General features: G+C 43.4%; 2 protein-coding genes across 4 annotated transcripts in view; one reads left to right on the top strand and one right to left on the bottom strand.

Moving 5' to 3' along the window:
• Positions 1 to 22,637, top strand: part of LOC135974151 (serine/arginine repetitive matrix protein 2-like) — a 994,828-nt gene that overhangs the window by 718,281 nt on the left and 253,910 nt on the right. The gene's annotated exons all lie outside the window — the stretch shown is intronic.
• Positions 1 to 22,637, bottom strand: part of AOX1 (aldehyde oxidase 1) — an 84,111-nt gene that overhangs the window by 18,578 nt on the left and 42,896 nt on the right. For all 3 annotated transcript variants that reach the window (XM_065560405.1, XM_008166848.4, NM_001282245.1), the window contains 7 exon segments: positions 21,241 to 21,337; positions 20,112 to 20,236; positions 18,889 to 19,022; positions 18,029 to 18,116; positions 5,706 to 5,792; positions 3,893 to 4,084; positions 3,137 to 3,364 (listed from right to left, as the gene is read on the bottom strand). In XM_065560405.1, coding sequence (XP_065416477.1) covers positions 3,137 to 3,364; positions 3,893 to 4,084; positions 5,706 to 5,792; positions 18,029 to 18,116; positions 18,889 to 19,022; positions 20,112 to 20,236; positions 21,241 to 21,337 — 951 coding nt within the window.

The following is a 22,637-nucleotide window of genomic DNA, read 5'->3' as shown; positions in this document are numbered from 1 at the left end:
TGACAGGTGTTTGTCTAACCTGCTCTTAAAAATCTCCAATGATAGAGATTCCACAACCTCCCTAAGCAATTTATTCCAGTGCTTAACCACCCTGACAGTTAGGAAGTTTCTCCTAATGTCCAACCTAAACCTCCCTTGCTGCAATTTAAGCCCATTGCTTCTTGTCCTATCCTCAGAGGTTAAGAAAAACAATTTTTCTTCCTCCTCCTTGTAACAACCTTTTATATACTTGAAAACTGTTATCATGTCCCCCTCAGTCTTCTCTTTTCCAGACCAAACAAACCCAATTTTTTCAATCTTCCCTCAGGTCATGGTTTTTAGACCTTTAATCATTTTTGTTGCTCTTCTCTGGACTCTCTCCAATTTGTCCACATCCTTCCTGAAATGTGGCGTCCAGAACTGGACACAATATTCCAGTTGAGGCCTAATCAGTGCAGAGTAGACCAGAAGAATTACTTCTCGTGTCTTGCTTACAACACTCCTGCTAATACCTTCCAGAACGATGTTCGCTTTTTTTGCAACAGCATTACCACTGTTGACTCATATTTAGCTTGTGGTCCACTATGACCCCAGATTCCTTTCTGCAGGACTCCTTCCTAGGCAGTCATTTCCCATTTTGTACGTGTGCAACCGATTGTTCCTTCCTAAGTGGAGTACTTTGCATTTGTCCTTACTGAATTTCATCGTATTTACTTCAGACCATTTCTCCAGTTTGTGCAGATCATTTTGAATTATAATCCTATCCTCCAAAGCACTTGCAACCCCTTTCAGCTACATAGTCTAGTCATTTCTAAAAATGGCTAGAAGAGTCACATTTTTGCATACCAATTATACGTTTTAATAAGGCATCCCCTTATCTGGCACACCGTTCTGTAGCAGGCTACCAAATGTCAAGTGTGCCTTCCTCAGTTTCCCCTCAAACCAGCCATGAAAAGAACAGTCTCTCTCCCTGTCAAATTCAAAGGCCCACCTCTGGGTATCATTTATTCATGTACATGTAAGACCCCTTATGGTAAAACTGTTCTCTTAATTCCCACAGTAAAACGTATCAAGGTACAGCGATTTTCCATTCCCCTCTCCAGGAACATCACTTCCACGTCATCCACACGTGAGTCCACCAGCACTTGGTTCTTAGTTCCTTTCTGTCCTTGTTCCAGAGCCCCACACTCCCAGCCATCCACCTGAGTGTGACCAGTCTCATGATTCTTCTACCCAACACACAGTCCAATGATTCAGCCCTTTTCAGCCTCCCGGCGCTGGCTCTATGGCTCAGGAAGGTCAGCAGGCCAACTCTTCTGCTGGTCTCGTAGTTTTTAGCCCTTTTCAGTCTCCTGGGACTGGCCCCTCTGCTGGTCTCCTAGCCAATTCCAACCTATTCCCAGGCAGGGACTGGAAACCTCTCTGTTCTCTGCAGTGTCCTTGTCTCTTCCAGGCAGTTTCTGCCTGCTGCTTTTATTGCTCTGCTTTCTCAGACATTTCTCTGGATCTGACTCACCAGATCTCCAACTCACCTGGTCTTCTACCCTCTAGGGCTCAGGTGCTCTCTGAAGCCTAAATGGGTATCAACTGACTGGCCTCTTAAAGGGCCAGTATCACCCTGTGACAGATGTTTCTATAGAAACATTGCTGCAAGTTCTATTTTCTCTCTTGTTAATGTTTTCAAGCCTCTGGACTTTCTGGGGAGCCATGAATTGGACAGACTGACAGTACTGGTCAGAGCCAGTTGAGTCCTGAATGGGGTTTCCTTCCAACCCCCACAACTCAGCCATAAGCTGTATCACAGTCTGCAATAGACCCGGTGAGTAAAATGTTGAGGAGAGACTGCAAATTGGGTGGGACATTCTGTCACCTTGTGGATTGATTTATTTTTCAATGTATAAAAGGTGCTTATCGAACAAGCACTGAACACCCCCGCAACATTAAACATACCACACAAGTCACACAAGTCATCAATATGAATAAAATATTCTCCTCCAACTTTCTCTTCCTAACGCTTACCCCCCATGACCTGCAAATGATAAGCCTGAAAAAGCAGCTTTCCCTACTGCCCAAAGTTCAACAGGCTTCGGTTCAGGGGGGAGCAAATTCTAGAGGTAAGAACCCTTTGAAGACGATGTCCTGCCTTCAGTACCCAAAAGCTTAAATCGAGACACTGTTAGTAAGAGTCCTTCATCTGTTCTTACCCTATGTACAGGGCCGGCTCTAGGCACCAGCAAAACAAGCTGGTGCTTGGGGCGGCACATTTTTAGGGGCGGCATGGCCGGCGCCAGAATGTCGCCCCTAAAAATGTGCCCCTAGGTAAAATCTAGCTCACCTCCGCTGCTGCTGCCACGGCGCGCGAAACAGCTGATTTGCGCGCCGCTACTCACCCTCCCTCCCAGGCTCTCAAACCTGGGAGGGAGGGGGAGCAGTGGCACGCGAATCAGCTGTTCCACGCGCCGCGGCGGCTCGGGGTCTGCCCCTCCCTCCCAGGTTTGAGAGCCTGGGAGGGAGGGGAGATCCTGAGCGGCCGTTTTGCGCGCCGCTGCTCCCCCTCCCTCCCAGGCTTGGGCGCCTGGGAGGGAGGGGGAGAAGCGGCGCCCGCGCTGCGGCCACTCGGAGTCTCCCCCTCCCTCCCAGGCTCTCAAACCTGGGAGGGGGGGGGAGACTCCAAGTGGCCGCCACGCCGCGCCGCTTCTCCCCCTCCCTCCCTCCCTCCCTCCCTCCCTCCTAGGCTTGAGAGCCTGGGGGGAGGAGGCAGGGCTGGAGATTTGGAGAAGGGGCGGAGTTGAGGCGGGGCCGGGGGTGGGGTAATTAAATAAGGGGGGGCGGGCGGCCAAAATTGTTTTTGCTTTGGGCGGCAAAAATCCTAGAGCCGGCCCTGCCTATGTAGTATGTTACAGGGACACTAGCCATGGCCCAAACTACGGGGCTTTACAGATCAAAATTAACACCTTTGATTCCACCTGGAAGTGACTCAGAAGACGATGCAGCCTATAGATAACAGGTGTTAGGATGTGGACAACTGTTCATCTGGGATTAAACTTACAATATATTTTTTGTTATCTAAACTAGGTAAAATCTAGCCTTCCAAGGGTGAAAGGCATAGCCCATTGTGTTAGTTGGCATTTTTAAAGCAGCTTTAAAGCCAACTGACCTGCGTTAGAAAACGTGTCAATAAACCAAATGGAAACTTCATGGGAATAATGGCAATCCCCTTCTTCTTCCAGTAATTTTGCTTGTTAAATTCTTCCACAGCTGTTTTCCTGCTGTAGTATTCAGACTTCTCCATACATTCATTCCAACACCTTACCAGGTTCTCTGGATCAAGCTCTTGAATGTAGCATATTTGTTCAGTTTCTTTGTACATGTTTATTTCCCTAACCTGAAACAGGAGAATTAACCTAGATCGTACCATCTTCATAAAAGCAGACTACTACTTTGGGGATTAGCGGTCAAATAGTAAGTAAAATGCATTCTTGAGTATTTTCATGATTAATCATGACAAGTTGGGTAAAGCATGACAGTGGGGCCATATTATTCATTTTTGAAAGTAGTCAAACTCTGAATGGGAAATATTTAAAAATGTTAGCACAATTTCATCCAGAAATTCATACCCACAGTGTTTTACTTTGTTACTCTCATCTTTAAAATATTTTAGTCATTCAATCCGGAAAAAGACAAAATACCATGTGACTCAGGTGACCAGTCACAAAAACAAGAGTAACTAATAGCAACAAACACTTTGTAGTCAACTCGGGACTTGAAAACGATTAGTTCTAGCTAGTCAGCCAACCCAGGAGTTTTCAAATATTTCACTGTGTGGGCCACACTTTAACACAGTTTGTACAGGACAAAAGAGTGAAGAAAAATAAATTGTTTCATTTCAATGCTAATAATCCTCTTTCCTTACCTTTTCTGGTGACAAACCACTTTTGGCTGCAATGGCTGTTATCCAGGATTCTGTAATCAGTCCTGACTGTGGGAAACCAAATCCTCGGAATGCTGTGTTTGATGGCAAGTTCGTCTTGCAGGCGCGACTGCAGCACCGCAGGTTGGGAATCTTGTAAGCATTATCCATTTTTAGTAAGACTACCTCTGTTACCTTGAGTATGGGAACAGGTACAGCTAAACATCAGAACAGCTCTTCCCTTAAAATTACATTCACATTTAAACAAATATTCCTCCTATTAGAGAAAGGACTTGGACTTGAGACAATTCGGACAATAGAAGAGTATTTTAAGCTTTTTTTTTTTTTTAATGTTTCTATAAATCCCATGCAACAAGAATACTCTATACTCATTACATCTACATTTCCCACACAGCATGATCTTACATTTCAATAGTTTTGTTAGCATGTGCAAGGAACGTAGTAGACACAATAGCAGTTGATATATAATTAGTGAGCTACAATAGTCTCTCCATAGTTAAGGCTGCAAATGAAATTCCATTACAAGACTGATTTTGGCCTAAGTCCAAAAATTTACAAAAATTCATATCAATCTAAAAAACTGCAGGTTAGATCTGGGCCTGAAGCAAAAATTTTCTATATAATTTGAAATGAACTGGACAAAGGGATCTAAGGATGTTCAGAGTTAAGGTTCATTTCTCAAAGAAGCCACCAGTACAAAAGTCTTCTAACTTTGGTTTTTGTTTTCATATTTGTTTATTTTTCTACAAATCTGAAAAAAAAAAAAACTCACAAGAGAGATAAACCTTTGTTTACTGGACTATCCAGGCTGGGTTCTAATACCCAGCACCAAAATGATTAACTGTTTTAGTTGAATGCATAACTAGGGACTGTTGGTTCCCTCACAAGAAGTGTAGAGAAGTGTAACCTTAGTTCCTTAGTTTCCTCAGTTTCTAAAGTGTAAGGGTTTGTTTTTAATACTAATAGTCTTGAAAGATATTACTGCACTTCAATCACAGAGAAGATCCTGCAATCTTAACTTTGCTATAATGAAACTGTGCATGGGAATACTTTCAATGTGATGATAAATTAAAACATTATTCACAGAATATAAGTAAGCCTAATGCTCCAGGGGCAAATTTTGGCTTTGGTTGTGCAAATAACTCCTACTGACATCAGCAGAAATGGTGTATATATATCCAATGGGACAATTTGTCTCTAAGAACTGAATTGCTACTGGGTGTGGTGTTTATCTATCTATATAGTCAGTGGTAACAGGTATATGAATTCAAATGTACAACTGGGGGAAGATTAGTAGAGGCGGGAGGTCTGAGTAGTATCTGTGTGAGGACTGCAGTTTGGAAAATGCAGAATTATCCTGCTGAGTGTGAGTGGAAGACTGCTGGCAATCTCAGGTAGATTTTACTCTTTAATATTCTAAGAGCTATGGAGATTTTCCCTTTGTCAGAACCTTCCAGATTCCCTGTGGCCATAAAATGATTGTGCTGACTGTGGGGCACTGGACATTTGTGGGGAAGAGACTTTTAGCTACCACCATAACTTGAACCTAACTCTGAGTAATATTCCATGAAGGGAATGTGTGGGGAAATGTCAAAAGGGAACACTGAGCTAGGTCAGGGGAGGTGGTTTCTCTTATGGGGGTCTTTTCTGACACACACTCAGAATCCCCACAACACAGGCTAGAAGGACAATCTTACAAGAAGTGAGCAAGGGAACCTTGCCTTCCACAATGTTTCCAGCAAACAATTCATCCCATGTTATGACTAGAAAATCTGCTCCTCTATAAAATCCTTACCAGAATAGAGTCATCAGGAGTGCATCCTCCATTGATATAGTATTTGGCATCTGCAGCCATGATCCTACCATCATTCATGAAGCCAACCTAAAATGGATTAATATAGACTTCTTAGACTTGTTCAGTCCTTGAACTGCTCTTTACTTGTTCCATCACACAGTACAGAAAGTATAAATACAAACATTACCATCATCTCTTTTTTTCCAACACCAAGGTTGAGTAGGGCTGATCTTACTCATTTTGTCAGTTTTTTGGTTTAAGAAAGTACAAATACTGCCAGCCACCCTCAAGTCTAGGCAGCCCCTTCCTATTCACTACCCACTGAGAGTACCTGGGTTGTACCATGAGAAAGCTGGAGAGAGACATTGGGTTTGTGGCCTGGTCAGGTCCCTGCTCCCAGCACGGGGTTGGCCCTGTCAATGTTTCACTTGTCAGCAGAATCTGCTAGCAGGAATCCAGTCACCCTTTGCAACCCACAAGTACAAACAGGTTATATATTTTGCAACTAAATGTCAATTACACAATTCAGGCTATATTATGCCACTCATTTTTAAGCAAAACTCCATGGGGAAATGGGTTGTTAAGCAACAGACTTTCCAAACTCCCAGTTGTGACCTGCATCAGTCCAGTACATACCACATGTTTCTTTTGTCTAGCAATGTACACCTCAATGGAATGGGTTGCTGCTGGAAAGTCTGTCTTCCTGTGCCTTCCCCTGGAGAAGGCTTATTAGTGTGCTGTACCACAATCAGTAAATGTTAATGTTTAAAGCGAAATTCTATTCTGAGAAGTGATTGTAAAAAATGGCACCTTCTTATTCAGCAGATCTGCAGCTTGGTTCTTGCTCTGGGCAGGCCACAGAATATACCCTTTGAACCCACTCACTCTACTGACAAAAAACCCCATAACTCACCTGAGCTGTAAATGGTGTTCTTCAAGCTGTGTTGCACATTTCTATTCCACATTAGGTGTGGGCACCCCGTGCATTGTAGCTGGAGATTTTTCCCTAGCAGTACCTGCTAGGGCAGTGCACATGCCCTGTGCATCCTCATATATTCAGTCAGGGGCACAAAGGGCAGAGCTTCCTCAACCCACTCCAGTGCTTTCACACTGGATTCATAATGATAATTGACTCCAACGTAGAGGGGAAGGAGGGAATGCTGTGGAATAGACATGCGCAACACATCTCAAAGAACATCGTTACGGACAGATAAGTAACTTTTTTTTTTGAGTGATTGGAATGTCTACTCCACATTAGATGACTCTCAAGCAGAACTGCACAGAGGATGTGCCCAGAGTTTACTGAAACAGCAACTGCAGAACAGCCTTTCCAAAGCCTGAATCATCTCTGGAGGCTGACACTATGGCATAATGCCTGGCAAAGGTGTGTCCTGAAGACAAAGTCAGGGCTTTGCTGACAGCAGCAGCTGGAACATTGTTCAGGAAAAGCTACTGTGGCTTGTAGAATGTTCTGACCGTTTCAAAGGTGGCACAGATTTGGCAATGTTATAACACATAGATATGCAAGAGGTAATCCAACTGGAAATTCTCTGTGCTGGCACCGCAAGCCCTCTCATCCTTTCCTCATAAGAAACAACCAACCAAGATGAGGAGTGGAAGGGCTTAGTCCTGTTCAAATAAAAGGTAAGGGTCCAGTGAATGTCCAGTGTATGAACTCTTTCCTCATCCTTGTCCATGTGTGGCTTGGGAAAGAAAGTAGGTAAGTGATTGGTCTGATTGAGATGGGAATCTGAGACTATCTTTGTCAGGAATCTGGGGTGAGGTCTCAAAGAAACCTTATCCTTATAAAAAAAGTATAAGTGCCTGAAGTTTTCCAGCTCTCCTGGCACATTTGAAGTCCACTAGAAAAGCTACCTTAGCTGATAAGTATGAAAGGGGTCATCAAACTAAAAGTTCAAAGGGTTGACCCATTAGCATTGATGACACCAAAGTTCAAATTCCAGGGAGAAGATGGATTTTTCAGTGGTGCATGAAGCCTGCTTATTCCTTTCAAAATTCAGATTGTCACAGGGTTAGAAAATACAGACCGACCTTGGACTGGAGGGTGAAAGGCTGACATTGCAGGCAGGTGCATTTTCAGAAAACTGACTGACAGGCCTGACTCTTTCAGATGAAGCAAATACTCTAGAACATCTTGAGCCTGGGTCTCTGAAGAGGGTATATTCTGTGGCTTGCCCAGAGCAAGAACTATTTTCATTTGTGCAGGTAAAGGATCCCGGTGTACTGTTTTCTGCTCTTCAGTAAGATGTTCTGGACTGCCAGTGAACAAACCTTTTCCTCAGCGTCTAGCCAGTCAGCAGCCATGTCATGAGGGTTGGGATGTAAAAGTTGGCCATGACTCTAGAATACAGTGTCCTTTTTCTGAGGTAGAACCAGAAACAGCTGAACTGATAACCTCTAGAGATCTGAAAACCACTGCTGCCTTGGCCACGCTGGGGCTATTAAGATCATTGTGGCATGGTTGTGTTTCAATTTGAAGATTACCTTGGGAATCAAAGGAACAGGAGGGAAAACATACAACAAACGTAATTTCCATGGGAGCAAGAAGGCATCTGTGAGTGACCCTGGGCTGTGACCCACCCTGGAGCAGAACTGATGGCACTTTCTGTTCTGCTTCATGGTGAATAAATCTATGGTGGGTTTCCCGCAGGCCTGAAAGACAGCTTTTACTACATCGGTTCTCAGAAACCAATAATGGCCTGCTGAACTGCCTGCTGAGGTGGTCAGCCATGGAATTCTGAATACCTGGCAGATGAGACACTGAGTATTATCTTGTTCAGAATGCAGAAATTCCACAACCTGACAGCCTCTTGGCAAAGCTGATCAGATCTGGCTCTTCCCTGTCTGTTCAGGTAGAACATTGCTGTGGTATTGTCTGTTACGATGTGCACACACTTGCCCCTGATTTGATGTAAAAAGTCTTGACGTGCTTGGAGAATTTCCCTCAGTTCCAGCACTTTTATGTGTAAAGATAAAAGGCCTTAAACCTGGAGAGCCCCCAGATGCGCACTCTGATCTAAGGAAGGCACATATATATGCAAGGTCTTGGAACAAATTCTGAAAGAGAAAGTAGTTAAGGACATAGTAGTTAACAGTAATTGGGATAAAATACAACATAGTTTTATAAAAGGTAGATTATGCCAGACCAACCTGATCTCTTTATTTGAGAAGATAACTGATTTTTCAGACAAAGGAAATGCAGTAGATCTAATCTACCTGGATTTCAGTAAGACATTTGATACAGTTCCACATGGGAAATTATTAGTTAAATTGAAGAAGAAGAAGAAGAAGAAGAAGAAGGGGTTAATATGAGAACTGAAAGGTGGACAGGGAACTGGTTAAAGGGGAGACTACAAGGGGTCACACTGAAAGGAGAACTGTCAGGCTGGAGGGATGTTACTAGTGGAGTTCCTTAGACATTGGTCTTGGGACGAATCTTATTTAACATTTTTATTACTGACCTTGGCACAAAAAAGTTGGAATATGTAATAAAATTTGTGGATGACACAAAGTTGGGAGGTATTGCCAATACGGAGGAGGACTGGAATATCAACATGATCTGGACGACCATGTAAACTGGAGTAATAAAAATGGGATGAAATTTAATAGTGCAAAGTAATGCCTTTAAGGACGAACAACAAGAATTTTTGCTATAAGCTGGGGACATATCAGTTGGAAGCGACAGAGGAGGAGAAAGATGTGGGTGTATAGCTTGATCACAGGATAACTATGAGCCGCCAATGTGATGTGGCCATAAAAAAGGCTAATGCAGTCCTAGGATGCATCAGTTGAGGTATTTCCAGTAGAGACAGGGAAGTGTTAGTACCATTATACAAAGCACTGATGAGACCTTGGTCTGGAATACTGTGTGCAATTCTGGTCCCCAATGTTTAAGAAGGATGAATTCAAACTGGAACAGGTGCAGAGAAGGGCTACTAGGATGAGCCGAAGAATAGAAAAACTATCTTATGAGAGGAGACTCAAAAAGCTTGGCTTGTTTAGCATAACCAAAAGAAGGCTGAGGGAAAATATGATTGCTCTCTATAAACTGTCATGGGCTAAGAGGGAAGATCCTCTCATGGATCAGTAACTGGTAAAAAGATAGGAAACAAAGGGTAGGAATAAATTATCAGTTTTCAGAATGGAGAGAGGTAAATAGTGGTGTCCCACAGTGGTTTGTACTGGGACCAGTACTGTTCAACATATTCATAAATGACCTGGAAAAGGGGGTAAACAGGTGGCAAAATTTGCAGATGATGCAAAACAGCTCAAGATATTTAAGTCCAAAGCAGATTGCAAAGAGTTACAAAGGGACAAAACTGGGTGACTGGGCAACAAAATGGTAGATGAAATTCAATGTTGATAAATGCAAAGTCCCCAATTTATAGCAAAATCATAATCCCAATTTATCCATATAAAATGATGGGGTCTAAATTAGCTGTTACCACTCAAGAAAGAGATCTTGGAGTCACTGTGGATAGTTCTCTGAAAACATCTACTCAAAGTGCAGCGGCAGTCAAAAAACCTAACAAAATGTTGGGAATCATTAGGAAAGGGATAGAAAATAAGACAGAAAATATCATATTGCCTCTATATAAATCCATGGTACACCCACATCTTGAATACCACATGCAGATGTGGTTGCCCCATCTAAAAAAAAAAAATGGAATTGGAAAAGGTAAAGAAAAGGGCAACAAAAATGATCAGGGGTATGAAACAGCTTTTATATGAGGAGAGATTAATAAAACTGGGACCTTTCAGCTTGGAAAAGAGGAGACTAAGGGGAGATATGATAGAGGTCTATAAAATCATGACTGGTGTGGAGAAAGTAAATAAGGAAGTGTTATTTACTCCTCATAACACAAGAACTAAGGGTGAAATTAATAGGCAACAAGTTTAAAACAAACAAAAGGAAGTATTTCTTCACACAACGCACAGTCAACCTGTGGAACTCTGCCAGAGGATGTTGTGAAGGCCAAGACTATAACAGGGTTCAAAAAAGAACTAGGTAAATTCATGGAGGATAGGTCCATCAGTTGAGGTATTTAGCAAGGATAGGAAGCGATGGTGTCCGTAGCCTCTCTTTGCAAGAAGCTGGGAATGGGCTACCGGAGATGGATCACTTGATGGTTATCTGTTCTGTTCATTCCCTCTGAAGCACCTGGCATTGACCACTGTTGGAAGACAGGGTACTAGGCTAGACGGACCATTGGTCTGACCCAGTATGGCCATTCTTATATTCTTATGCAAATATATCAGAGGGATGAATACCAGGGAGGGAGAGGAGTTATTTAAGTTAAACGTCAATGTGGTCACAAGAACAAATGGGTATAAACTGGCCATCAAGAAGTTTAGGTTTGCAATTAGATGAAAGTTCTTAACCATCAGTGGAGTGAAGTTCTGGAACAGTCCTCCAAGGGGAGCACTGCGAGCAAAAAATTTCATTGGTTCTGTGGCCTGCAGGATGTCAGATTAGATGATCACGATCAGTGGTTTCCCCAGGAATTGAAATTAGGGGGAGTGTTCGAATTTACAGGGGTGTGTGTGTCAGGGCTAATGAGATATATAAAAGAGATATGAATAAAGTAAATGTTTTGTTAGGATAATGCAAATTTAACATAAGGATGATACAAGTTACACCAAAACATATAACAGGTCTAGATTTCTAAAAATATATATATTTTTTTAAAAAATGTATTTAATTTAAATTGACTTTTGAAAAGTAAGCCATCATGGGATAAGAGGGAAGTCCTCTCATGGATCAGTAACTGGTTAAAAGATTGGAAACAAAGGGTAGGAATAAATTATCAGTTTTCAGAATGGAGAGAGATAAACAGTGGTGTCCCTGAGGGGTCGGTATTGGGAACATTACTGTTCAACATACTCATAAATGATCTAGAAAAATGGGTAAACAGTGAGGTGGCAAAATTTGCAGATGATACAAAACTATTCAAGATAGTTAAGTCCCAGGCAGACTGCGAAGAGTTACAAAGGGATCTCACAAAACTGGGTGACTGGGCAACAAAATGGCAGATGAAATTCAATGTTGATAAATGCAAAGTAATGCACATTGGAAAACAATCTCAACTATACATACAAAATGAAGGAGTGTGAATTAGCTGTTAACACTCAAGAAAGAGATCTTGGAGTCATTGTGGATAGTTCTCTGAAAGCCTCCACTCAATGTGCAGCAGCAGTCAAAAAAGCAAACAGAATGTTGGGAATCATTAAGAAAGGGATAGATAATAAGACAGAAAATATCATATTGCCTCTATATGAATCCATGGTACATGTACACCTTGAATACTGTGTGCAGATCTGGTCACCCCATCCCAAAAAAGATATATTGGAGATGGAAAAAGGTACAGAGATGGGCAACTAAAATGATTAGGGGTATGAAACAGGAGGAGAAATTAAAATGACTGGGAATTTTCAGCTTAGAAAAGGGGGGATATGATAGAGGTCTATTAAATCTTGACTAGTGTGAAGAAAGTGAATAAGGAAATGTTATTTAATCCTTCACATAATACAAGAACTAGCAGTCATCCAATGAAATTAATAGCCAGCAGGTTTTAAAAAAACAAAAGGAAGTACTTCTTCACACAACATAAGTCAACCCATGGAACTCTTTGCCAGGGGATGCTGTGAAGACCAAAACTATAACAGGATTAAAAAAAGAACTAGATAAATTCCTGGAGAATAGGTCCATCAGTGGCTATTAGCCAGGATGGGGAGGGATGCAACACCATGCTCTGAATGTCCCTAGTCTGTTTGCCAGAAGCTGGGAATGGGCAACGGGGGATGGATCACTTGATGATTACCTGTTCTGTTCATTCCCTCTGAAGCACCTGGCCTTGACCACTGTCGGAAAAGACAGGATACTGGGCTATATGGACCATTGGTCTGACCCAGTATGACCATTCTTATGTAAAAATTAATTATAATAATAAAAATGTTTAGTACAGAAACTCCCCAATATAATGACCTCTCAAGATAGCAACGATGTGAGATAACAACCTTGACAAATAATGCATTTTAAAAATCTTGGCCTACTAGGAAACATATTTATATAAGTTTCCATTCCCAGTCACAAATCTAGCATTCTGGAGCAAAGTCACTAAAATATAGTCCAACAAACAAATGTTTATTTAACGTGCCCCTCACTTTTCCCTCCACCGCACCCCACTCACCAGTGTTGTCCTTGGTCAGTGGAGACTCAGAGTTCAGAGTTGCTTTCACATGAGTACACCTCCCAGATGGGGGGCAAGAAGGCACCTTGCTCATTCCTCCAGCTGCTCACTGTTCGCTCTGGCCACTGCTGTTCGTTGTGCCACCGTTCACTAGGGTTACCATTCGTCCGGATTCCCCCGGACATGTCCGGCTTTTTTCAGTTAAAAATAGCGTCCGGGGGGAATTTGTCAATGTCCGGACTTCCCCCCCATGCAGAGCGTGCGCAGCTTACAGGGCAGCCGGCCGGATCGTGCCACTCGCACGGGGCTCCGGCAGCCTGAGCCCTTCCTCCACTTCCCCCTACTCTCCCCTGCAACTTGACACCACTCCCCTCCTCTCTCTCCCTCCCTCCCCTTCCCCCCTGCATTCACAGATCGCTGGCCGTCGCCTCGGCCTCCGGCAGTCTGGAGCTCCGACGCTGCTCCCCTCCCCCGCTGTCGAGCGCGCCGCTCTGCAGCACAGTAAGGGGGCCAGGGGGTCAGAGAAGCGGCAGGGAGGTTCTGGGGGGGGGTAGTCAAGAGACAGGGAGCAGGCTTGGATGGATCAGGAGTTCGGGGGAGGGCTGTCTGGGGGTTGGGGGTGTAAGGTTTTGGGCAGTCAGAGTACAGGTGGGGGGGTCTCAGGAGGGGGCAGTTAGGGGACAAGGCACAGGGAGGCTTAGGTAGGGGGTGGGGTTCTGGAGGGCAGTTAGGAGCAGGGGTCCCAGGAGGGGGGAGTCAGGGGACAGGGAGCAGAGGGGTTTAGATGGGTCGGGAGTTTTGGGGAGGGGCTGTCAGGGGGTGGGGAGTCGTTGGATGGGGCGTGGGAGTCCCAGGGGTCTGTCTGGGGGTGGGGGTGTGGATAAGGGTTGGGGCAGTCAGGGGACAGGTAGGGGGTAGAGTCCTAGGGGGCCAGTTAGGATGTGGGGAAGGTCTCAGGAGGGGGCAGTCAGGGGACAAGGAGCAGGGAGGCTTAGGTAGGGGGTGGAGTCCTGGGGGGCAGTTAGGGGCAGGGGTCCCAGGAGGGGGCAGTCAGGGGACAAGGCGTGGAGGGGGAAGGTTGGGGGTTCTGAGGGGGCAGGAAGTGGGAGGGAGTGGAAGGGGCAGGGGCGGGGCTAGGGCAGGACAGGTGCGGGGCTAGGGCGGGGCTCCTCCCGTCCTCTTTTTTGATTGTTGAAATATGGTAACCCTACCGTTCACTCCACCCCTCTGTTGCCAATGGCCCTGCGCAGTCACCTTCTGCTGCCACCTGCCACTGTGACCTCTGTGAGTTGGTCTCTTGAGGTTCCACCCAGCTCTCAGTGATTTCAGCTGAGCTCTCAGTGGGGGAACCTCACTGCTAGTGCAGTCTGGGCCATCTCTTCCACAGAAACACTGTCCCACAGGAACACTGTCCCCACAGCAGGACTAAGCACTTAGACCTGATTATCAGTGATTTCAACTGCAGTGGTCACTTAACAGAACAAAAGACTATCTATAGAGCCTAATCAGCTCTGTCTTTAAACAGTGGAGAGGGACAGGTCCCCACCCTCTCTCTTGATGTCCTCAATCAGCACAGGCTAAGTACAGTTCTACTGCCCTTTACTCATACAATAAGAACAACAACATTTCATTACTCCCCCTCCCCCATTCAAGTGATTTGTAAGACAACCCCAGCCAAAATCTATTTCACTTGCATCCGAAGAAGTGAGGTTTTTACTCACGAAAGCTTATGCCCAAATAAATCTGTTAGTCTTTAAGGTGCTACCAGACTCTTTGTTGTTTTTGTAGATACAGACTAACACGGCTACCCCCTGATATTTCACTTGGGCAACACAGCTCTGTTTGCTGGATACCTAGGTAGATTAGGTGTGAATGTAAATACAATCTGGTCCTGAAGCCTTTCCCCCCAGCCCCAGCTCATCACTAGCTGTCAGGGAGAGCTCATTTAGACTTTGCTTACAAATCATCATTTGAAATTATTAGGTTGGCCAACATCACTGAAATGAATGCACTGACGTGGTCATAAAAAACAACAGCTTTTTCTGATACATGTATTTTATCATACACTCTATATGCTTTTAAAGTGTGTATTAATGTTTCAATTTCAATTCAAATTTCCAAATAGTCACTAAATTGGCATGTTTCAGAGTCGCGGCCGTATTAGTCTGTATCTGCAAAAAGAACAGGAGGACTTGTGGCACCTTAGAGACTAACAGATTTATTTGAGCATAAGCTTTCGTGGGCTACAGCCCACTTCATTGGATGCATAGAATGGAACATATAGTGAGGAGATATATATACATACAGAGAACATGAAAAGGTGGGAGTTGCCCAACCAACTCTAAGAGGCTAATTAATTAAGATGAGCTATGTCAGCAGGAGAAAAAAAACTTTTGTAGTGATAATCCAGATAGCTCATTTAAGACAGTTTGACAAGAAGGTGTGAGGATAATTAACATGGGGAAATAGATTCAATGTGTGTAATGGCTCAGCCACTCCCAGTCTCTATTTAAGCCTAAATTGATTGTATCTAGTTTGCATAGTAATTCAAGTTCAGCAGTTTCTCATTGGAGTCTGTTTTTGAAGCTTTTCTGTTGCAAAATTGCCACCTTTAAATCTGTTACTGAGTGGCCAGACAGATTAAAGTGTTCTCGTACAGGATTTTGAATGTTATGATTCCTGATGTCAGATTTGTGTCCATTTATTCTTTTGCGTAGAGACTGTCCAGTTTGTCCAATGTACATGGCAGAGGGGCATTTCTGGCATATATCACATTGGTAGATGTGCAGGTGAATGAGCCCCTGATTGCGTGGCTGATGTGATTAGGTCCTATGATGGTGTCACTTGAATAGATATGTGGACAGAGTTGGCATTGGGCTTTGTTGCAAGGATAGGTTCTTGGGTTAGTGTTTTTGTTCTGTGGTGTGTGGTTGCTGGTGAGTATTTGCTTCAGGTTGGGGAGCTGTCTGTAAGCGAGGACAGGTCTGTCTCCAAAAATCTGTGAGAGTGAGGGATCATCTTTCAGGATAGGTTGTCGATCTTTGATGATGCGCTGGAGAGGTTTTAGTTGGGGGCTGAAGGTGATGGCTAGTGGCGTTCTGTTATTTTCTTTGTTGGGCATGTCCTGTAGTAGGTGACTTCTGGATACTCTTCTGGCTCTGTCAATCTGTTTTTTCACTTCAGCAGGTGGATATTGTAGTTTTAAGAACACTTGATAGAGATCTTGTAGGTTTTTGTCTCTGTCTGAGGGATTGGAGCAAATGCGGTTGTATCTTAGAGCTTGGTTGTAGACAATGGATCGTGTGGTGTGTCCTGGATGGAAGCTAGAGGCATGTAGGTAAGTATAGCGGTCAGTAGGTTTCCGGTATAGGGTGGTGTTTATGTGACCATCGCTTATTAGCACAGTAGTGTCAAGGGAATGGACCGCTTGTGTGGATTGGTCTAGGCTTAGGTTGATGGTGGGATGGAAATTGTTGAAATCATGGTGGAATTCCTCAAGGGCTTCTTTTCCATGGGTCCAGATGATGAAGATGTCATCAATGTAGCGCAAGTAGAGTAGAGACATTAGGGGATGAGAGCTGAGGAAGCGTTGTTCTAAGTCAGCCATAAAAATGTTGGCATACTGTGGGGCCGTGCAGGTACCCATAGCCGTGCCGCTGAGTTGAAGGTATATATTGTCCCCAAATGTGAAATAGTTGTGGGTGAGGACAAAGTCGCAAAGTTCAGCCACCAGGTTTGGAATGTAACTAGTTCACAAAACTGGGGGAGGGAGGTGTTGGGGAAATTCGGGGGGGTGTTGGGAAATCACTGAATCACGATGGTCTCTTCTGACCTTAAAGTCTATGAGTCTGTGACCAGAGCATGGTGGGAAGGGGAGGTGAGAAAGGTACTATGGGGTCTACAAACCCCACATAAAACACAGGCAAGAAGGGGTTAAGAACCCTTCCTACCTGCAGTCAGCAAAAACTACCCCATGCTGGCTCAGCTGTGGGAAATGTCAATTATGAAGAGACAAGCCCACAGCTGCTGTAGCTAATGAGGGGAAGCCCCGGTATAAAGAGGGAGGAACAGGATGAGAAGTGGCAGATGACCTTGGGACTTGAAGAGGACAACAATTCTCTGTGCTTGCACCAGGCTGCCTCTGAGACACTTATAACCCTCTCGAACTGCAAGGGAGGTAGACAGAGATCATAGCCCTGACAGCCAAAGGTTTTCTGACTCTTATGTTTATAGACTCTGCCTTTTTTTTTTATTGATTTGATTTAAGTCAGTGTTGCCCAGGCTACCTTGTCCATCACTGCTGACAAGAGGGCAGGAACTTCTATAAAAGTTTTTACTGATAATCAGGTCAGAAAGAGGCCTTGGGTGAAGTAGAGGTTGTATTCAGTAGCTGGAGGACTGGGTTGTAACCAGAGGTGCTGTTTTTCCTGACTGATTCTGTGTTTATGTAAAAACTTAGTGGTTCCTCTGTTTGAACCTGTGCACAGCAAGGCCTCAAGCGTAAACCTGTGCAGAGAAATTTTGTTGGGCCAAGGACTCTTTATGCCTTCCAGTTTCCAGAGAGAAAGAAATAAAGGGAGAAATTATGGGAGGAAGAAAGACATGCAAGGAGTAGAAAGAAATGAAAGCAGAGATATAGGCAGGAGCGAGGAAGCAGAGTTAAAGTTGGTTAGCAGACCTTACCGCTGAATTTCCTAACTAAGAGTCTCAAATTAAGGCTGAATTAATACAGCTGTTTGCATTAATAGACCTACTAGTTAAAAACAACATTAACTAGTTGTAAGGATAAGATTTTGTCACGGCGGTAATGGATTCCATTACTTTCAGAAACTTCCATGATATTTTCAGCTTCAGCCCTGTGCCCTGAGGCGGGACGGCTAGAGCTGTCAGCCGGCAGAGGCCCTGGAGCTCTGAGCCGCTGTGGGTGGTGGGGACTCTAGAGCTCCGAGCCGCTGAGGCTTTTGTGAATTTTTGTTTATTGCCCGCGACCTGTCCGTGACTTTTACTAAAAATAAGCATGACAAAATCTTAACCTTAACTACTGGTATTGGCAAAATCCCATTCACATAAAGTGGACTGATGGTTTGGGCACAGCATTTTTCTTCCACTTACTTTATATTTGCCAACGAGAGGGTGTCGGCCCCCTGTGATTAACATATCATTCCCCCGGTCCAGGATAAAACGAACCGCACGACCAGTTCTAAATTAAAAATGTAAAAAAAGGGGGAAGGAGGGTTACGCTTCAGACAAAGTTACAGACGCTACTAAAAGGATGGCTATTTCCCAGGGGCCCAAATCTAGCAGAGCACAAAGGATGTGTTTAAATTTAAGCATTGACTTAAGTGCTTTGGTGAACAGGGATGGACTGAAGCACCTGCTTAATTTTAATGGGATTACTTGTGCATAAAGTAGGCACTATTTATATGCTTTGCTGGGTCCAGACCCATGACATAATCTTCTTTTCCCTTTTTGAAAAACAATGAGTTAACTAAGTGCAACTTTCTTGTGTAGACACTTATTTTGGTTTTAAGAATGCCTTATATCAATTTAGCTCAAATCAGTAAGGAATCAATATAGGCTAAATCAATATAATACTCTTAAAACCAAAATGAGTGTGTCTGCACCAGAAAGTTGCACTGAGTTAACTAAATCAATTTTGAAACTGATGTAGCAAGGTCAGTACAACCCCTATGTGTGGACAAGGTCCCCAATCTGACAGGTGGGTAGCTCCCCATAAGCTTGTCAAGAATTTTGAGAGCATTTCTGGCTGACACCAGTCTCAGCTCTGTTTAGATCGCATCGCCTCAGCCCAGCTTATAACCCTTCAAGAGTAGAGAGTAAAAAAAAAGTCACTGACAGGTTTTTGTGGCTTGTTAGCTAGTATAGTGGGAGCATCTCTGGGAAGGAAAGGGACCTGGTGGGTAACTATTATTCCTCCCCTTTTCTCTCTTACAACAGGGAGCCACACTTACTTGTTTGCTGCCACTGCAGCAACACATGCCAACAGACCAGCTTTCCCTACTTTCCCACCGAAAGCTCCACCGATTCTTTTTACATGGCACATGATCCTATTGGCTGGAACTCCTAAACATGAGGCCACCATTTCCTGTAAAGTCAATATCCCTTTTTTATAACATTGCAATTTTAAAGGGACCCTGTCAGCTCAAATCTGGCCCAAATTTAAGTTTTGCAAAAAAAGTTTATAGAAAAGACCAAGCTATGTCTCCATGATTTTCTTTCTAATTCCCATGGAAACATCTATTTTTCAACAAATAAATACCCCCAAACATTTGCACCCAAATACTGCAACAGGGAGAACCTGAAAGTGAAACTGGCTATAGACAATTGTCCAAGCTGAGAGAAATGCAGGAAGTAAGCAAAATCCATAATAAGGACATTAGATTTTTTAAATGTTTGGTTTTAATAATCTCGGCCTTATTAGTCACAGATGAAGAAATGTGATTGACAGTGTCCCTCATTTATGAAACACAGCCAAGAAAGAATGCAGATTTTTGTTATCAGTGATATAAAAGTAACACACACAGAAAATGGGAGCTGAACAATGGGCAAAATACAGCTAATACAAAATCTCAGCATTTTGTTCAAAATGCATTCTGCTTTACAAGCCGTATGTGTAGCTAAGAAGAGACAATCTGCTCTACTAGGTTTTAGTCCAGACATGAAGAAGAGCTCTGTGGAGCTGGAAAGCTTGTCTCTTTCACCAGCAGAAGTTAGTCCAATAAAAGATATCACCTCACCAACCTTACCTCTCTCACGTTAGGTTTTGTGAATTTCCCCTTTATATTTCTGGCAGTAGGCAGTTGTCACCACCCCAGCTAATGCACGTACAAAGCACTGAAGAAGATGGGAGTGGAGCGTGCTTAGCACTTCACAGGGAGAACTCTGTACCTTAAAGGATTGTGCCCTAGAGCACAGACTACTTTCAAAGGGGACTGAAGGGCTTTTACACACTCCTTACCTTGGTGCCAGAGAGATCAGTGCACAGCTGATGGGTCAGCGGTGCTGAGCTGGCATGCTACTGGTGTAGTGGAGAGCAATGGACATTGGATAACCTAACTGTGTAATTCACATGTTCCTACTGCATCATAAACAGTTTAAGATGGATTTTCAAACCACACACAAAGAGCTATACTGTCAAGTCTTTAAAGAATTGCCTAAAAAGGCTCTCCATTACCTGGGTAAGTGCTGGATGTTGGGTTGACACATACACGTCCATTTCTTTATCCTCTCCTTTTGGCACAACAAGCGCGCACTGAGTCTCCATGTAAAAATGTTCCTGTCCCCCGATGTGGATCTCCCCTGTCCCAAAGATAAAGACACAAGTGTTGCTGATAGGCTGGGGGGTAAAAAGGGGAGGAACGAGGAGGCTAGGCCAAGTATGCACATTACACAAAACCTAAGACTCAACGTACTTGATCAACACAATTGCTGGTGCTACCGTTGTTAAGGTGCAACCAGGCAAGAGAAACCAGCTGCAGCAGGTGCAACATCTAGCATAAAAATATGAGCCAAACTCTCTGCTGTGTAAACTGGCCCTGCTCCATTGATATCAACAGAACTGTGCCAACTTACACTACCAGATAATCTGCCACACATATTGTCAATATCAAGCTAAGTGTCTTGAGTCTGGGATGTGGAAGGCTTGAGAGTGCTGACAGGATCTTGAGCCAGCTTGTGTTAATCAAATCAGACGTGGAATACAGTAATTTTTCTGCGGAAGGGAAGTGCTATTCGTGGTTGTTTAGGATCAGCACCAAACAAGCCAGGTCTGATGCTGGGGAAGAAAAGGAGAAATTTGTGGTTGAAAGGGAACAGACTAGCAAGAGGGTAAAATCCAAATTCTGCAGGACATATGTCAGCTGTTGTTAGTCACCTGATTGGTTTCAATCGAGCTATGACAGTTTACACCAGCTGAGGATCTACGCTCTGCAACTCCAAAGCCCCACCAAGTATTCTGGATCAACATTTCCATATCGTAGATCGTCACTTTTGTATCACAGTAAAACAGAGACAGGAAAGTCCATGGTAAATAATGGGAGGATTATATTTTTTCTCATAAATTAATCAGATAGTAGTGCTATACTGGTGTTGCATAGTAGGCACAGTACATCATCAGTTGCACTTAAAAGGGACATGGGAAGGAGCAATTTAAGTGCCACTCTTTGAACGTCTGTCCCTATAAATTCTGATGAAGATTTGACAATTTCCATTTTGCCCAGATCCATTTGGTTAGTATCAGACTTCAAACTGGCAGAAGCTCTCATAAACCTCCCTCCATCCACTCAACACATTCTGCATTTTACCTTCAAGTATTTGATCAACAGTTTCAAATGCTTCATCGACATTTCCTTGTTCTAGTCTTCTTTGTGGCTCAAAGAATGAATTGTGCTTTATAGCCTCCTGCAGTGGTGGAAAACACACACACAAGTTTGAGAATTTTAAATATTCTCTTTTTTTCCACAGCATTTTATTATCAATATGATTGCCGTGCACCTTACATAAAGATATGGGGAACTGGGTACCAGAGAGTTATCAGACTACCAAATTCCATCACAGTATTCCAGAAGTTTAGGATTTTATACATTGGACAAGAAAATGTTGCTGTGACTCAATCTTGCATTACTGATGACCTCTGCTTTCCTACAGAATGCTAGTGCAGAGGTATTTTATTAATTACACTGGTCTACAATTTTTGAGAAGTCGTCTGCTTCAGAGATAAAATGTGCTATTTATTATGTATTTTGATGTGCTGAATTCAAATATGACAATTAAAACAACTGATTGGCTACTGTTTCTAAGATATTTAAGTTTTTACATTTTATGTCTGTGTATATTGTGTAGATAGTAGAGTTTTAATCATAAATTGTAAACCTAGGTCTTTTCATGTGTTTATGGTTGCTTTACATGATAATATTTTACCTGTCCTGTTTATGTAGCACTTTAAAAATCAGCAAAAGGGTTATATAAATAAAATTTATTCTGAAACAAAAGGCAAAAAACTATTATGTACATAGTTTAGTCCTATTCAGTGTCTACTCGGCGCTTCTTGGCTTGTCTCTTGTATTCATTAAATGGAGCATCTCTTGTCACTGTCCAGCAATAGTCTGCAAGCATTGATGGGCTCCATTTGCCCTGATAGTGTTTCTCCATTGTTGCAATGTCCCGGTGAAATCGCTCACCGTGCTCGTCGCTCACTGCTCCGTAGTTCGGTGGAAAAAAATCTAGATGAGAGTGCAAAAAATGTATCTTTAGTGACATGTTGCAACCAAGGCTTTTGTATGCCTTGAGGAGGTTTTCCACCAACAACCTGTAGTGGTCTGCCTTGTTGTTTCCGAGAAAATTTATTGCCACTAACTGGAAGGTTTCCATGCCGTCTTTTCCTTGCCACGCAGTGCATGGTCAAATGCATCATCTCGAAGAAGTTCACGAATCTGAGGACCAACAAAGACACCTTCCTTTATCTTAGCTTCACTTAACCTTGGAAATTTTCCACGGAGGTACTTGAAAGCTGCTTGTGTTTTGTCAATGGCCTTGACAAAGTTCTTCATCAGACCCAGCTTGATGTGTAAGGGTGGTAACAAAATCTTCCTTGATTCAACAAGTGGTGGATGCTGAACACTTTTCCTCCCAGGCTCCAATGACTGTCGGAGTGGCCAATCTTTCTTGATGTAGTGGGAATCTCTTGCACGACTATCCCATT

The sequence above is a fragment of the Chrysemys picta genome, chromosome 11, assembly GCF_011386835.1.
Source record: "Chrysemys picta bellii isolate R12L10 chromosome 11, ASM1138683v2, whole genome shotgun sequence".
In the NCBI taxonomy this organism is placed as follows: domain Eukaryota; kingdom Metazoa; phylum Chordata; order Testudines; family Emydidae; genus Chrysemys; species Chrysemys picta.
This window is presented reverse-complemented; position numbering and strand designations above follow the sequence as displayed.